The 18850-nt window shown below is 39.4% G+C and overlaps 1 protein-coding gene across 1 annotated transcript; it reads left to right on the top strand.

Moving 5' to 3' along the window:
- The first annotated feature begins 4948 nt into the window (after positions 1 to 4948).
- Positions 4949 to 18195, top strand: il1b (interleukin 1, beta). Its single transcript, XM_051938780.1, has 7 exons — positions 4949 to 10076; positions 12783 to 12998; positions 15568 to 15619; positions 15816 to 16005; positions 16470 to 16649; positions 16752 to 16885; positions 17652 to 18195. The coding sequence occupies exons 2-7, from the start codon at positions 12952 to 12954 to the stop codon at positions 17865 to 17867; spliced, it is 819 nt and encodes a 272-aa protein (XP_051794740.1). The 5' UTR covers positions 4949 to 10076; positions 12783 to 12951; the 3' UTR covers positions 17868 to 18195.
- The last annotated feature ends 655 nt before the right edge of the window (positions 18196 to 18850 follow it).

Below are 18850 nucleotides of genomic sequence, written 5' to 3'. Positions count from 1 at the left end.
GGTGGATGTTGCAGTACAATCTGTACACTTGCTTGGGTTGGTTGTCTTTACAAGGTATGATCAAAAAGTTAAGAGACAGCACCTTTAAAACACAGAAATGATTCATATCCTCATCAAAGTCATCTCCTTGCACAGTGATAGTCTGCTGCCCGTGCTTCTGCATTGTTTGTCCCTCCCCTTATGAAATCCATCCATCATTGATAAAACATTTAATCCACACAAGGGTTGTGGAGGAGCTGGAGTCTATCCCAGCTGAAGACAGGGGACACTCTGGACAGGCCACCAGTCTGTCACAGGTATACATACAGAGACAAACATTCACACCCATGGACAATTTAGAATCACCAATTAACCTCGGCATGCTTTTTTTTAGACTGGGAGGAAGCCAGAGTACCCAAAGAAAACCCACACATGCACAGGAAGAACATGCAAACTCCATGCAGAAAGATTCCGGGAAAGCAACCCGGGGCGCTTCTAGCTGTAAAGTGAAGGTGCTAACCACCAAGCCACTGTGCAGCTCCTCCTTTGAAACTCTATTCTATTAACATGTTAAGCACCATCTACATGAAATGTATTAAACTGTCAAAAAGCAACCCTTGATGCCAAGGTAGCTCAACTGGTTGAGTGGGTGACCCGTCAACAGTCCCCAACGCAGTGGCCTTGGTTCAATTGCAGCTCATGGCCCCTTTGCTGCAGGTCTACCCCCGTTATTCTGCCTGTTGACTGGCCTATCTAATAAAGCAAACAAAAGGAAAAAAAACATAGAACTTTTAAAAAGAAATAATGACAACCCTTCAACTGTAACTTGGTTTTGGGGAAAAGGAAGAAGTTATAGGGAGTCAAATCTAGTGAGTGGGGAGGATTGAACACATCCATCCATCCATTCCTACACCGCTTTATCCTCACTAGGATCGCGGGGATTGAGCACAGCAATTGCCAAATACCTTGTGTGTTTTCAATGCAATGTTAGCAGGCATATTGTTATGATGGCGCCCCATCATGCCATGGCTGTGCTCAGATATCGGCTGCAGATATCCATAGTGTGAATAGTGGATATCATCAGTTTTGAAACTGTGAAATGACATGGCAGATATCGGAGGCACCTTGCTTTTTCAAACGTACTGCCACCATAAACACATACAAGTAGCTGTTTTACCTGCATGCCAGAGCAGCCTGTGTTCCAAGTTTCAGTAAATTTCCGACACAAGTCTCTGATGAGTGAAACCTGTGTTCTCCAAACTTACCTGTTAGTTAATCGCAGTGTGGTTATGTAGTGATGGAAGGAGATGGATAGATATTTCCTTTTCTCTTTTTAGAACCACACACAAACACGTTGAGATACCTTTGTGGGGCCCCAAGGCTCCTGTATTGTCCAATGATTTAGAATACACACTTATTCAAAAAAGAATGAACTGATCACACATATATATATATATAATAAAAAAAATACGTTGATTGGATGTTTTCAAGTTCAAAAATATGTCATGCATTTTGTAGTAACCACATAAGTCATGGGAAAATGCCAGTTTGTCACGTGTAGTTTTCTTGACATAAAGGCTTCCAGTGCAATAGACTGGACAACACAGGCCAAGTACCCTGCTGTCAACATGGCCCCACCACCGGACTTTCACAAGAGACTGTAAAAGTGCAGTGTCTCAGAGGAGTCATTGGAGATGACGACCACAAGTCTCCTAATCCAAAACTAACACTGGGCGCGCAGACCTTTGACTTAATTTCAGAAAATAATGTGCGCATTTGTGACAAACACAAAAAAAACAAAAAATAACGCCTTGCTTCTGAGGTCCTATGGTTTTCTAGATGCAGAGCCGAGAGTAAGTTTTAAATTGAGGTCCGTCTCCATTTTCTCCATAGTTTGCTTCTGGTGCTTCTCCAGATTGTTTAACTCCAAGTCGTAGTGCTTCTTCTTGGAATGCATCTCCTGGTCGACACGTCTTAGCATTTGTTCTCTCTGCATTTCCAGTTTGCTACTGAGAACAGCCTGAACACGGTTGTCTTCCTTCTGCAGCAAACGGAGCTCACGCAGCTTGCATTCCACGCCCGGCTCCAAGCCAGCGAGACTGTGCTGTCAACGTTTATTAGTAAAGCATTCAAACTGCAGTTCGACTCCAGAGGTGTTCTTACCAACACACCAAGGTGACACCAACCCACCTGAACCATCAGTTTTAACATCCTCACTAATGAGTTATTTTTGTGTTACTGCATTTTCTAACAATGTTTTGTACCATTATGTCTATGAACACTGTTTAAAAGCTTTGTTTGACCAGTATCCTACAGGAAGCCTTCACATGTAAAGAGTCATGCACAACATTTCAGACTAGTGATAATAATGTTTTCGATATCTGCAGCTGTTATTCTGACCAGTCCAAACTGAACTACTGAATTCATCTCCAAGTGTTGTTTTGACTGGTCAGAATGGTTTGTACTGGTGTAACTCTGACTAGTGAAAATGACATTGGTGATAGCTGTAGTTTTAATTCTGAGTAGTCAAACGCCGCTATTATCAGTGTGACATGTACAGTCCACGAATCTGCAATGAAATGTTCAGCCGCATGTTGCCTTCAACCATTGGCTGTTCAAGTGGTGACCAGCAAATGATGCTGGATACAAAGACATTTGGAAAGCTTTATGGGGACACTGATTCAGCAACCTGGTCTCCTCAGGTAGACCCTAGATTTAAACCTCCACTTTGGAACAGCCAGAAGTGTGATCTGAGACTGCAAACTGGCTTATATGGGGTCAACATTTCTGTTACATACCTTGGAGGGAAGTCCAAAATCAATTCTAAAATAGTCAAAGAGCCGCTGGAGGGAAAACAGGATTAGAGAAGATGGAATGTCGCCTGTTAGAACCAGTAAGAAGATAAGATATTTAGGGTTTCTACAACAAAACTATCGAGACTGAAGTGTAAAATTAACAAATTATTTGGAGTGAAGGAAGAAAAGAAACATAGGTAATACAAAATTTTCCCAGCAGATGGCATTGTACATTAAATTCCCTCATATAGCATCCACTGTTGAGGACAACAGCGGTTAGCACTGTTTTCTTGCAGCCAGAAAATCCCCTGTTAGCGTCCCCGCCTTCTGGGGATCTTTCTGCATGGAGTTTGCATGTTCTCCCTGTGCATGCGTGGGTTTTCTCCAGGTTCTCCGGCTTCCTCCCACAGTCCAAAAACATGCTGAGGTCGATTGGTAACTCTAAAATATCCATAGGTGTGACTGTGAGTGTGATTTTGTAGCCCTGTGACAGACTGGTGACCTGTCCAAGGTGTCCTCTGCCTTCACCCTAAGTCAACTCATGACATTAATGAGGATTAAGTGGTGTAGATGATGGATGGAGGTTGAGGAGACGAGACAGACTGAAGAGCATTGTCAGTAATGTGGGACACGTCTGTTGAGTCTTAAAGGTCATGATATGGCAGTAACCAAAATAAAGCAACACTTTTAGCAGGTTTAACCCTGAATACTCATAATCTTTCAAACTTCTGTCTCTGAAAAATGCTGTCCCTGATGACATATTAAACTCATCTTTGATTAAAGCTCGTGTCCGGAGTTTGAATCGCAGCGTCTCCCAAAACACTGGTGGTCCCACCCTCCCTCTCATTTTGCCCCTTTATTTGTGCACGCGCGCAGTACATGAGAGGAGTGCCCGGAGTGCTGCAGCATCTCGCCTGTTTTGCTGTTTTCCCCTCTTCTACATTTAGTACATTTAGTAAATAATAAAGGAATTACGTTAGAATTCTGTATTGAGTCTAACTTGTCCTAATACCAAAATAACATGAATCTGCTAGGACGAACGAGTAAAGTTTCAATATGTGATTACACTCGTGTATCCCTCTCGATGACATTGTTTATCAAACTTAGTGCATTTACGCGTGTATATGTGTGACATTGTTTATTTATTTCTATCTAGAGTTCAGAATTGCATGACTCCTCTGACGAAGAGTATGTCCCAGACGCCCCAACATCTTCCTCCAGAGGTCGGGCATCTAAACGAAGCCGTCAGGCGGGCTATGGAGGCCGTGGTCGGGGAGCGACGCGAGCACCCCGAGCCAAAAAACGTCCTGCAGTCTCTTGGCCTGACAAGCCGTGGGATTGGTAACTTTTCTGGAAGTTGCTGATCCCTGATGCTCTCTCCTCCACAAGCAAAACAAATGTGCGCGCGGTTGCGTAGTGCGTAGCTTGCGCACCTCTGCATAGGCGTGCTTGCTGTGCGCGTAACCATTGATTGACAGCATGACAAAGCGGAAGCTCAAACTTGATTGGCTAGCTGCTGACCGGCACTTTTTGGAATAACATGGGGGTCTATGAGAGGAAGGCGGAGCTCATGAATAAATTTTCAAATCGTGTCATACTAACTTTATATTATAGTATCGAACTAGACTAACACATTTAAGCTTTGTTAAACAATGATACATAAATTGAAAACAAACGGAAACTCCGGACACGAGCTTTAAGTGAACACAAGTGTAAGATTCATAGTTTTGCATGCAAAAGTTTATGAAGTTTTCGGCCTTAAATTCACCTGCTAAGGATTCTTAAACATGAGTTTATGGTTCTTTTGATCAACTTTCACTTCCTTCCTGTGTCAATGTAAATGTGGTTTTCACATCCTCCTATACCATAGCTTCATTTATTTCTGTGATTTTAAGTAAAAAAGGAAATACGTTTGAGGTTTTGCAACAAAAATCAAATCCATCAAGTGCAACTGGTAACACAAAACTGGAATCTGACACAGTTTTCATTAATATATATAAACTGTGATGATCTAACACCATTTGATTATAGTTTTCTTTTATATATAAATATTGAATAGTATAATGTTCTTGTCAACATTTCTGCAAAGGTCCATTTTGTTCAGATTAATGGACAAAAACTTGAGGGTAAACTTTGCAGACAGCAGTTGATATATCACTGCTGAACAACCAACACGGGAGATCATCTAAAAAGAACCCCTAACGTGTCTGTGTTTTATTCCTCAATAGTTCTTGTGCTGTATCAACAATTGATATAGTTCTGTTTTCAAAAATCATATGGATATGTAGTGTGCTCCCTGTGTGTTCTTATCATTTCAGCATAAAACAACCAGGTTCAAATGATTTAATTTGCTGCAAACACTTGCTTGTTATGTTGAGAGATTCAGTGAGGCTAACAAAGCTGGCAGGTAGAGAGGCCTCAGTCCACTGTGGAACATTTACTTCATCTACAAAAAAACATGCATTTTTTTTTCTCCATGGCCAAGTGATTGGTTGACGAGTAGGTATGATTTCAGTGTTAGAAGGCAAGAGGGCTAGCCTAGCCGCGCTAGACCCATGCTCTGAAGACGCAAGGGTCTAGGCATGCTCGACAGGGAGGGAGGCGGGCTAAAAGGTTGTCTATCAAATCACTCTGCAGCAATTGGGTAGGTATGCAACCAATCAGCGCAACGAATAGGCTCCTAGAGCACCGGAAATCAGAGGATGCGGTAGTTCGGTGAAGCCTTATTTATACAGTCAATGGGTGAAGCTCAAGTATATTACAGACATGTTAACAGAAAGATTATTCAGAGTTGGTCCTAATGGAGCTCAACGACTGTTGTCGTTTTTGTTGTCGACCCTGGCAGAGAATTAAATTTGTTGCCGTGGGTTGTCTAGCGCGGCTAGGCTAGTTGTTTCCAGTTGTTTCTGTCAGAATCATCGCGCCTCTGTCGTCACTTAGTTACACCCGCCTTCTGACTCTACACTTCATGGTGATTCGTCCGGCCAGTTTTAGGAGCATCTAACCTCGAGCCTTATGGAGGGTAACTAGACCCACCCTGGCAGAGAATTAAATTCGTTGCCGTGGGTTGTCTAGCGCGGCTAGGCTACAAGAGGGCTTAAATGAATGGTAATGCATCATTCCATTAAAAATGTCATTCTGTGCCTTCCACCTGACACCGACACAATCAGCTTTTTATGTACAATAACTTTAGTTTATTTAGGGAAGCCCTGCAAGTTTTATCCTGAAACCCCATTCAGAATCAAGAAAGTTTTCGGATACGAGAAACTTGACATGGCATTTTTGTGCAGGAAAGAAAGACACCGACATGGAGACAATTTCTGGAAAGGGAAACAAAGATTTCAAAAAAGCAAGAATTACAAGTCAGTGGTAGTGCAGGTGGTAGAGGACCAATGAACAGTACATGTAGCAAATAGAATTTATGAAAATAATAAAAATAGTCCAAAGTATTTACAGTGTGCAGGTATGTGCACATTAATCGCCTGAGGATGTGGAAGGTTACATAGAATGTAAAAACTTCCTTTGCGTTCATGTAACACGCAGAGTCAGCTATGGTGGGATGAGGGCCAGAGCCACTGAGGTCACTGGTGTCGTTAATGAGACCAGCTGCTGTTGGGCTGAAACTAAATTTTCCAAAAAAAATCATGACTAGCCTTTAATGTATGAGCTGAATGTGTAAATAGAAAACTGCCTGCTAACAACCAGTCTTCTACTGTAGGTTTAAGAAAAATTTACACTACCGTTCAAAAGTTTGGGGTCACCCAGACAATTTCATGTTTTCCATGAAAACTCACACTTTTATTCATGTGCTAACATAACTGCACAAGGGTTTTCTAATCATCAATGAGCCTTTCAACACCATTAGCTAACACAATGTAGCATTAGAACACAGGAGTGATGGTTGCTAGAAATGTTCCTCTGTACCTCTATGTAGATATTCCATTAAAAATCAGCCGTTTCCAGCTAGAATAGTCATTTACCACATTAACAATGTCTAGACTGGATTTCTGATTCATTTAATGTTATCTTCATTGAAAAAAATGCTTTTCTTTCAAAAATAGGGACATTTCTAAGTGAATGTTTGAACAGTAGTGTAGATGAGGCATCAAACAGTCAGGATAGCACTTCTAACCACCATACTAATACCACATGTACGGATCGAAGCTACAGCAATATAAGTCTTTCCCTGCAATGTATCTGCACTATATCTGCTCTACTTTCATCTTTTCTTGGGGTTTCCAAGAATGGACCTCCCCCCTCAGTTTGTGGTTTTTATCATGCACAGATAAAGTCACAGGTTTAAATGTCATGGCACAAAAAAAATTTCATTGTACGTTTTACAAAAAGATTGCATCATATGCCAGCCTTCAAAAATGATTTCACAATAACCAATCGCCCCTCCAACTTCAGACTATACTCTTTGCTAAGTGAGTTTGGGATTGTTACACAGGTTTCATTGTAGCAATACACATGTACGTCTGCACACACTCATCTGTAGATGTGAATATTGTTTATATGTGGAAAAGATTCTGCAACTATATGAATATAGTATTATGGATTAAAAAGATAATTATTTGTACAATTCTAGTGTGACTATGCTGTGTGGGCGTAGAGAGCTGAATTTGTACCAAAGATGAACATTGCTGGACTAACCTCACAAGGCTAACCCCAACAGTGAAAGTACTGTGACTGATCACACAATATTTTACAGCTGGAGCTCTTCCAGATTCAGCAACTTTTAACTACTTTATATTCGGTCACTGCAGCACTTCCCATTCATTGTCTATGTATGCAGACGTGCAACACATTGTGATGGCATCGTAATGAGTTAAAGAGATGTAGGGTTGTGTTGCTCCTCATTTGCATAAAGTTGAGGTCTGCTCTACTTTATGCAATCGGGGGTGTCCAGCTGCCACTCAGTGCCTGTGGAACTTCCAGAAAATTTTTAAAACTACCTGTTGTCATTGCAAAAGGAAGACAGATTCAGCAGCCAGATGGCTTGTTTCTCGCCTCACTGTTCTCAGAAACAAATCTTGGTTTCCTGTTGAAGAGCCCCTCTCAGACATCTGGTGTGGCACTGCCAAGTAAAGAGAAGCTGCCTGACCCCTCACGTTTAAAAACACTCCTGGTAATCCAAACCATTAGTTGGTTTAAAGGCTTTGTTATGGTTAGGTGTTGCAAAATTAGCATTTGCTATTAGCAATATGATACTTGCACGAGGTAGCTGATTTGAGTTTATAGTTGTATACTGTAGCTGTCCCTAAAATAGTTGTTTAAAAAAAAACATTATTAAATACATTCGTCCAGCAGTCTCCAGCATAGAGGTCAGGCAGCTCTAAAAGGTCTGTTATACAGTTTTCACGCTTTTCTCTTATTTTTACATTTAAAAACTACAGTCAGTTTGTGTCCTGAAATGCAGTGTGAATTGAACATACAGTTGCTGTAAAGAGCATGACATGGTAGTCATTTGTTTCCACTGACTCCTACAATTCGGAATTTTTATGAATGACAATGTGGTCATGATTTCATCTCCCGAGATCTCAAAATGATAAGCGAGTGGTAAAGATTACTGAAAGAGAGAAACTGAAATGTCAGCTACACTGTCAGTTGTTCAGCATTGTGCTTACTCTCTAAAATATGTTTAATGATCTTTTTAAAACCATTTATGACCTTTGGATGATATATACACTACCTGCCAAAAGTTTGGACACACCTTCTCTTTCAATGTTTTTTCTTTATTTTTTACCACTTTCTACATGGTAGATATGTACTGAATGCAACAAAACTATGAAGCAAGATATATGGAATTTTGACATTGCAGACGCTTATCGTAAATTATGCCACGGTGATTGTGTGTCGTTCTCAGAGCTAAAGCCGATCCAGTGAAATATTACAATGTATGACTTTTTTTGGACGTTCAGTGTATTATTATTAATAGTATAATTCACAATTTATGCATTTTTTAAAAAGGCATATTGTAATTTACACACACCTACAGTTAAAGATAATGTTGATTATAGTGGCAACACTATACAAACACAGTATATTATTGAGAAGTGTAGTTACAGTATTAAACAGTAAACATATTCTAATGTAGAGCGTTGAAACCAATTATACTGAAACCAACTACTTAAGTAATTTACAATTATACATTTCATAAAGCTTTACACCAGTTTGATTTCAGTTACCAGAGAACTTCATAACCCTGACCTCTCTCACACACACCTCAAACACAACGCAGGTGGGGAAAGTTTGGTATGATGAGCTCATTTTTCCAGCCGGCTCACACAAACAACAAAACCGCATGTAATTTCCTGTACACATTTGAACTTGTAGAAAGTGTCCCACAAAGTAATTTAGAGAAATGCAGAAAAAACAAAAATGAAGTCACCAAATACATTGGCCTACACAAGACAGGAACATTTCTGAACTTATCCACTAATAATAATAATAATGGATTAGATTTATATAGCGCTTTTCTATTCAGGCATACTCAAAGCGCATACAATGAATCCATCATTCATTCACTCACACATTCTCACTCTGGTGATGGTAAGATACATTTGCAGCCACAGCTGCCGTAGGGCAGACTGACGGAAGCATGGCTGCCAATCCGCACCTACAGCCCCTCCGACCACCACCAACATTCACACACCAGTGTGAGTAGCCGCACTGAAGGCAAGGCGGGTAAAGTGTCTTGCCCAAGGACACAACAGCACATGACTAGGTCAGAGCAGGAATCGAACCGCCGACCCTTTGATCATTGGACGACCCGCTCTATCACCTGAATCACAGCCGCCCCAATCAAACATGCAGCGACATGTTTAAACATGCAGCGACATGTTCATAAACGCAGACAATACATTCATTAACATATTGTCCACAGCGGAACTGAGCACTATGTAGTCATTCAATAGTTTTTAAATCAGGACTTCCCCAATGAGGACTTGGTAGACTACATGCTACACTGCAGCTGTGTTTTACTATATTGTCCTTCATTATTGAATGTTGCTGTTTTTAAGAGACAGAATAAATATCTACAGAATGTGAAACAAAATTGCTAAAACATTATTACACTAAGTAGTAATCACATTGTGTTGCCCTTATGGTAAGTTGTGTTTTTACTGACTGCCTTTTGTAACCACAGGGTCTAACCACTACAAGGAGAACAACCTCATTCTCAGCATCGTCAAGACCAAAAAAATTCATAATCGACTTCAGGAAGAATCCTCCCCCTCTATAGCCCCTCATCATCAAAGGGAGTTGTAGAGGGCTGACAGCTACAAGCTCCTGGGCCTGCAGGTAAGATCTGGCCAGAGCTGGACATTGAACACAGTGAAAAAAGCCCAGCAGCGCCTATACAGTGGTGGAAAAAAGTTTCCAGACACCCTTTAAATTTACACAATCTCAAATATTATCATGAAATATTTATGGAAAAATGTTTTTTGTCTTTCAAAATGTGTGACTGCACTGGCAGTTTCAGTATGTCAGTTCTCAACATTGTCAGTATCAAAGTCAACAAATAACAGAGAATGTGTTCAACACCAAACAAAAAAATAAATAAACCATCACATCATCAAATAAAAATTCAGTAGTCCTGCCATTAGCACGCAGTAGAGCTTGAATCCCGGTTATGTTCCCCACAAGCCTTTCACACTGTTCAGGGGTAATCTTGTCACATTCTTCTTCAATTGCTGCTTTTAATTCTTCTAAATTCTTTGGTTTACACTTTTAAACAGACTTTTTGATAATCCACCACAGATTTTCAATGGGGCTCATGTCCAGGGATTGAGCTGACCACTCTAACACCTGGATACTGTGCTCCTACAGCTAAGTTCTACTGGTCCTGGATGTGTTTAAGGGGCATTATCTGGTTCAAACATCCAGTTTTCACCTGGATGAAACAGTACACGTGCAAAAGGGAGCTTGTGGGTTTGGAGAATGACACAATACTTGGCAGAGTTCAATGTGGCATCACAGACAGTGAGATGACCAACACTAGCAGCACTCGTGCATCCCCAAACCATGATACTGTCTCCACCATGTTTGACAGTAGATACTGTACATGCTGGAGATCATGCTTCACCTGGCCTTCTGCTTAGCCTCACATTAGCAGGAGGAAGATAAAGCTGGAAACTGGACTCATCTGACCACAGAATCTTCTTCCAGTTCCTGGCTGTCCACTTCTTGTGTGCTTGGACTCAACGAGGCTAACCTCTGTTTCTCATTGATCAGAGGCTTCTTGACAGTCTTGTAGAACCTTAAGCCATGATCTAAAAGTTGGCTACATACGGTCCAGGTGGAACACTGGACACCAGTTTGGTTTGACCACTGCTGCTGAAGCTCCTGTGATATCATTTGTCAGTTTTTCCTGTACATGGGGATCAGGATGTGGTCATTTCTTGCTGAAGAAACCCTTGGACGCTCAGACCTTTGTTTGACTTCCAAGCTGTTGGTTGGTCTGTATTTCTGGACTGCATCTGCACTTCCTGGCTATCTGGCGGCTGCTGTACCCTTCCTGGCTGAGAAACTGTACCTGGATGCTACCTTTAAAAACAATGACACCACAGCGTAAAAACTTTCCTCTGGAGCCTGTAGAAATTGAGGTACGTAAGAAGCCATGACTGATTTAGCTGCCACCAGCAGTCAAAAATTCAGGTTTCAGGTGAACTGCAGGCTGTGTTTCCAGAGAGCAGAGAGGAGACAACAAGAGAGACTGAGAGAAAAATAAAACACATTGGATCAGTTAGCTTGTTAAACTGGTCAGCCTATGTTTTTGTAAACTGTAAGCTGTTCTCCCTGAGCATGGAGGATGTTTGATCATTCTTCAGAGACTACTGTGTTGATCTGCCTTTCCCTTTAGAATACACCAAGCTGTTCAACTGGATTAAAATCAGGCCATTGTTTTCACTTTTTACTTCTGTAGAGACTCTCCCAATCTTCTGCAGCCTGAAAGTCATTTTGGCCAGTATTTTGGTTTATCCACAGATGTTCATGGTGTATCTATACATGTTATCTCAACAGCTTTTACACTTAATGAGCCCCATATCACCACACTCCCACCTGCATGCTTCACTGTCAGGACTGTGCATTCACTGTTGTCATCCTGGTCAGGTTCACACCAAACATGGTGAACACCATCTGAGTTGAACTAATGCATTTTGGTCTCATCTGACTAAAGGATGTGCTCCCAGTGTTCATCAGGCTTCTTTTCATTCCTCTTCAGCAAGTTTCATCTTGTCGTTTTGTGCCAAAGAGCTAGTCCGTTGGTCCCAAACTGACAAAGTTCTGATGTTCACAGGTCACTTTATAACCACGTTCATTTAATAGGTTAATTAGAAGTCACAGGTGTAGTCAGTTTAGATTCAGTGATCACAGGCTTTCTAACTTGTGTCAGTGATCACACGTGAGTTCCCTTTTGTTACAGTGAGTTTCTATTATGGTGCCAGAAATTTCAATACATTGTTTGTTTTTGACTGTTCAAAAGAGGAAATACTGCTCAGCGTAGAAATCTTGCAGTTGCTGAGAGGTGTTTTAATCAGATTCAGCTCAGAAATTAATAAAAGCCAAACTTTCACATTTTGCATGAACCAAAATTGTGGGTGAAAAACAAGTGAGTTTCTTGAAGTCAGCGTCTCTTTATTCAGGCAGTGCACAGAATCTCACACAACAGCAGATAATGGGAGAGGAGCTCAGTGAACAAAAGGGATGACAGTGTTTATACACTAGTATAATGTTGTTTAGCTGCATGTAAGTTCTCTCTGTTCTGAGTAGTTACTCTTTTGCTCTGTCATGGGAGAGTAGCACTAAATCTCCTGATCTATCAGTTTAAGTCTTCCTGCATTTTTCCATCAAAAATAAAGACATTTAATGCTCCGATTATTGGTGTTTGAGTCATCCCAAAAGCTTTTCTTTTCTCAATTTATTATTCTAACTACTTGGAAATGTCGTATTTGTGACTTGCATGTTACGTTTTCCATTTGATGTGGTTTCCTGTGTCACTGCCAGCGACAGCACACATCTGATCTCATAAAGGAAGAAGAGGCTGCTGCTCATAAAAGACCGACTGAGACAATCAGTGGAGCTGCAGTGCTTACACGAGGGAAGATACTATCAACTGGAAAGCTCAACGAAATCAGTGTGACAGAAAAGAGTCAGCGAAGTAACTGAAATCAATATGTCATCAACAATGTGCGACTTTGACCTGTCTCAAGCTCTGCCCAGGTGAGTTCAACGAAGAGTCTTTGTTCTGTTACTGTTTTGAATGAACCTGAAACTGATGCTAGTATATTAAGAGGAACTATTCTGAGCTTTTTGACCTTCAAATGCACGAGCGATTGGACCGTGCGCTCTTCCATAAGTGGGTCAAAAATGTGTTTTCATGCCATTTTTGTCATTTTGATTAAGAATAATCATTTGTATTATTGTTTGTATTATACTTTTGTCCACACAAGAGTGAATTCATGTTTGAAATATGTTAATTTTTCATTTTATAACACATTTTGAACATTTTGATAATTGTAAAAGAGGAATATTACACAGAACAACAATAGAAGAATGTCAACATCCATTTTGTTGACATTTTTCTGCTCTTCTCCTCCAAGTTCGGGCACTTCATCCCCACTTGTATGATATTATCGGTGATAAAGAGTTTGGGGTTGTAAAACAAATATTCAAATTTTTTTAAAGTATGAAAGGGAACTTAAAAATTTAAATGGGATGATATCAAAAACTTGTTTTTTGAGGAATAGCTGGAATATAAAATGACAAGAACTTTTCATTACAAAGATATTGCAAGAAAATGACCTCACTGGGTCATTTTTGAGCCACTTATGCATCTAAGGGTTGAAAAAAGTCTCTTAAGAAGTGTTGAATTATCAGTGGTCTGCTTAAAAGCAACAGTTGTTGTCTCTGAAAAGGGAACAGCGTCAGTTTGTCTGTTAACACGTTTCGCTTCTCATTTAGGACAATGTGGTCAGAGGTCTGTATGTGAGCAAAACATGATGCAGAAAACACAATGAAAATTCTTCAATGACTGCTTCACTGCAGGTGTATACTATTAGGTATGACTAAATTCACGTCCTTTTATACACTACCAGTCAAAAGTTTGGACACACCTTCTCATTCAATGCTTTTTATTTATTTGTATTGTTTTCTACATTGTAGATTAATACTTAAGATTAACACTTTTTCTATTCAATATAATTCCATATGTGTTCTTATATAGTTTGAAAATCGTCAGTATTAATCTACAATGTGTAAAATAATTAAATAAAGACCACTGAATGAGAAAGTGTGTCCAAATTTTTGACAGGTCGCGTACGTAATATAGAGTTTAATTTTACCTGAATTACCAACTAAATTATTATTAGTAGTAGTACTTTATTTTTTGTGGGGAGACTAGTTTCATCTTACGTAAAGTGCAATTTCATTAAATGAGTTTACTTTCAACACAGATTAGATTGATTTGTTCAGCAGCTTAAAAAACATATTGATCTGGATAAAAGAGACACATGATGTACTGTTCACTACAGTAATACTGAAAAGGTCATGTTAGCAGTAAAACCACATCCTTCTGAATTCAAAGTACATTCTGGGCCTCGTATTGCAGTTTTTACTCACTGTGGTTCATTTTTCACTCTAATCTAAAGTCCTGCACCTGTATGGAAACAGTACAACCATAAAGAAGGAGACAGAATGCAACAATGCTTTGCTGTAGGACACAGTAATACTCCTATAAAATTATTTGTGAAACGAGAAAAAACAAAACTTGAACCTTTTGATGATTTATTTTACAAAAAAAGAAAAAAATAGAATCCGTGTAAAGCATTTTTCCAAGTGTCCACATGTTACCAACTCTACAGATATTAGGTAATTACATTTTTCATTTCTTTACATAATTGTCTCTTCTCTGCTTTGTGGAAACACTGCCTGGGGTTCAGCTGAAAACTAAAGAGTTGTCACTTGACAGCTGGTCACACCTGAAGCAGTAATGACTTTGGAGTTGCGCTGTGGAGCAAAGAATGTTTTTTTTCCCCCCACATAATCTGTTCAGAACAATTTTAGCTATTTTTTCTTTGTGACATGCAGAATACATTAATTTGAATGAAATGTCACAGTTTTTAGACAAGAATAGAATATCTTCTATTAGTCCTACAAGAGGAAATCTGAAACATGACAGCAACAAAGTGACAGTAAGAAAAGCAAGATAACACAACTATGATTTAAAGAGGTGAGGCATACACACTATGCACACTACCGTTCACACCTTTGAGGTCACTTAGAAATGTCCTCATTTTTAAAAGAACAGCATTTTTTTTTAAATTAAGGTAACATTAAATGAATCAGAAATCCAGTCTAGACATTGCTAATGTGGTAAATGACTATTCTAGCTGGAAACAGCTGATTATTAATGGAATATCTACATAGAGGTAAAGAGGAACATTTCCAGCAACCATCACTCCTGTGTTCTAATGCTACATTGTGTTAGCTAATGGTGTAGAAAGGATAATTGATGATCATAAAACCCTTGCACAATTATGTTAGCACATGAATAAAAGTATGAATTTTCATGGAAAACATGAAATTGCCTGGGTGACCCCACACTTTTGAACGGTAGTGTTTACAATATAAATAAGAGGAAGAACACAAGAATACTAAGAACATACATTTAAGAATATTTACATGAATTAATTGCGCTTTTCAGTTCAGATTTGATTTGTCACACATGTATGTTTGTCTCTCTCTGGTCAGTTTGACACATTTTATATTCATTCCTCATTTTGTATTTCAGCTCCAGTGAATTAGATGAGGAAATAATTGAACCCTGCTGCATCGACATGAAGGTAATTCTCCCATTCATTTCACTCTGACAATTATTATTATCAGTTTTTATTTTTATTTTTATCTGTTTTTATTTATCTGTTTTTATTTCTGTGTATAGCACTTTGACAGAAAGCGCTTTATAAAAAAAGCTATCATTATTATTATTATTATTATTGCTATTATTATTATTAAGTCATTTTTGTTTGTACTGTGCAGGAGCTTCAGGATGAGATCATTAGACTGGATAAGGGACTGGAACTGGAGGTTTCTCGCCGCAAGAGGACCCTGCAGGGTGTAGCTAACCTGGTGCTGGCCATCAACAGAATGGCAAAGCCCCCATCTAGATGCGGCCGTGAGCTCAGTGAAGATGAATTCTGCAGCTTGATCATGGACAGCGTGATAGAAGGTGCATTTTGTTGTTTTCTGCGTTTCTATTCTCTTTTAGTTGTTCTGACTCTGTAGTTGTTTTGCATCTTGTTGCGGTCATTTTGCAAGTAGTGCTGTGCTTGTTTTGGATCTCTTTTCCAATGGTTTGCATCTCTTTCTATATGATTTTTATCTGTCCATGGTTTTGCTTCGTGTCTCTGCTGTTTGGCTGCATCTGACTTCATTCTGTATCTGTTTATAGTCCGTTCGTTCTGTGGTCAATCTGCACGACTTCCTGCTTGTTTCTGTTTGTCTTTGCAGACATTTTGCCCTCACTTCTTGGACCTTTTGACTTTTATTGCTCCCGTCTTTGTGGTTTTTTGACTTACTACCATGAAATGCTTTCTATCAAGTCAAACAGAAGCACTTTATCGAGGCTGACAGACTCTTTGAGTGCTGTTCAGTAGTCCACCCAGGCTAACAGCTCTGTTCTTGTCCACACAGAAACTGTTGTGAAGACTGACAGGAACTGGAGCACAGGAGACGGAAGAGTGACTTTCCAGCGTGTCAACAGTGGCATGCAGTTCTCGTTGTGTGACAGCGTCCAGAAAGACATTGTGCAGCAGTCAGGAGACCTGAAACTGCAGGCCATCACACTCAAAGGAGGACACTATGAGCGTAAAGGTACCGCAACCACTTACTCAACTACTCTACTTCTACCTGCAGGTCCTGGAGGAGTTCAGTTCTTCTAAAAACATGTGTTTCTGTGTGTTTTTATCACCTCAGTGAATTTTAAGATGGCAAGGTACGTCCCTCTCGGTGTCTGTGCTGCTGACGCTCAGACGGTTCTCCTCTCCATCACCAACAACATTCACATGTCCTGCACCATGACAGATGGTAAACTTGAGCTGACTCTGGAGGTAAACACAAAAACAACACATACTCACGCATTTGCCCTGTACAGAAAACCAAGATCTTGACTTACTATCTCATTATTTTTGCTGTTGTAAGTACAAACTTCAGCCCATAATCTTTTGTGTCCCAATTTTTGACTCACTTTGTCAGAATATTGAGTATTTATTGCAAAAAAGACAGCCTTTATCATTTAAAATCTAAATTCGGAGTTTTTCATAGTTTGAGCTTTTTCTTAATAAATCTGAATGTTTTCAGTCTTGTAATGTTTTTCTTCTAAAGTTAGACTTTTCTCATTTTGTGTCATTTTAGTGTTATTGCATAACTTACAGTGTGATTGTTTTCACAAGACGTTTTTAACTTATACAATACAATAAGTTTATTAATCCCCAAAGGGAAATTCAATTGTCTGGGGTCTCATCTGTTTACTTTAGAATTAAATAGTCTAACTGCTGATGGTAAGAAAGATTTTCTGAATTTTTCTGTAACTTATGTCAGCATGTTGAGTGGTTTATCATAATTTTGACTTTTTAATCAGAAATTTGCATTAAAAAGTAAAATTTTTTGACTTCCTGTATCATAATTTTGAGTTCTGTCTCAGTGTGGATACTTCAGTATTAGATCATAATTAGACTTTTTCTGTCATACTTTTTGATTTGTATTTAATCATTTCTATTTACAGATCACGTTTTAGCTTTCTTATTTCATAATTTTGGCTTGCACTTAGATGGATGAATTCATGAGAAACATGTTCTTTATATCTGTCCCTGTCAGAACTGTAGCAAGGACGAGCTTTTGAAGATCAGCGACAACCAAAACATGGACCGTTTCCTTTTCTTCAAGAGGGCCTCGGCACTCGCCTTGTACACCTTTGAGTCTGTTAAATACCGCGACTGGTTCATCAGCACCTCGTCTAAGGATGAAGACCAACTTGTGGAAATGTGTAAAGTGGACACTGCCGGCCGTCTCACCAGCTTCAAACTTAAATAGAAAGTGTTGCCGATTTTTTTTATTTCTCTGCTTTACCACTAGATAGAGCAATTGCTACAAGATATTCATGAGCATTTTAATAAAGTCACTAGAAGTCTTTTAACTTTATATAATTTTTTTTTACGTGAACATGCTTAATAAAAGAATATATCTGTCTTCTTTGATGGAGACATTTGTAAAAGGATATTCCTCAAAAGTATTGTCTGTTGTTTTTTCCTAACGTTTACTGATATCACTTTATTTCTGTGTCCTGTCATCACAGTGTTGTTCTACAAGTAAAATATTGCGTGTAAAGGGCGGAAAAAAATAAAACATTAATACTGTCTGATTTGTTTGTTGTTTTCTTGTCTCATATGATACTGCAGATTATGTGTCACATGACAGGTGTAAACATTTTCTGTCAAAAGTAAATCAGGGGCATTTTCCATAATATAGAGGCAAGAAAATGTATGTTAGCCTTTTGGAATTTCATAGTTTTTTGCACTAATTTGTCAAAAAATGTGATCTGATCTTCATCCAAGTCAAAGGCATTGATAAATAAATTGTGCCTAAAATAATAACACTAAAAAACTAGAGAAGCGCTTGGAGAGCGCAGACCTCCGCCATGCCATCTGTTTATCTGTCTGTCTGTTTGTTTGTTTGTCTGTTAACAGCATAACTCAAAAAGTTAAGGACGGATTTTCACCAAATTTTTACAGGATGTCCGGAAGAGCAAAAGTAACAATCGATTAGATTTTGGAGGTGATCCGGCTCACCGTCTGGCGGCTATCTCTCAATTGTCCTTCGACCTTCAAAAAAATCCTGGATCCAGACGGTGATCCGACCGAGAGCCCATTGGCATGCGGTAGAACTTATGTCCCTCTTGAGTATTGCGGTTCGTACAACCAAAAACACAACAGCCTGACATTATGATGCTGACAGTTTAGCGTTAGCTTTTAGTTTTGCTACTCTGTGTGGTGCCAACAATGCCAGGTAAATGATAT

The sequence above is a fragment of the Acanthochromis polyacanthus genome, chromosome 18, assembly GCF_021347895.1.
Source record: "Acanthochromis polyacanthus isolate Apoly-LR-REF ecotype Palm Island chromosome 18, KAUST_Apoly_ChrSc, whole genome shotgun sequence".
Lineage (NCBI taxonomy): Eukaryota > Metazoa > Chordata > Actinopteri > Pomacentridae > Acanthochromis > Acanthochromis polyacanthus.
The sequence above is the reverse complement of the archived record's forward strand: the minus strand, read 5'-3'. Positions and strand labels throughout refer to the sequence as shown.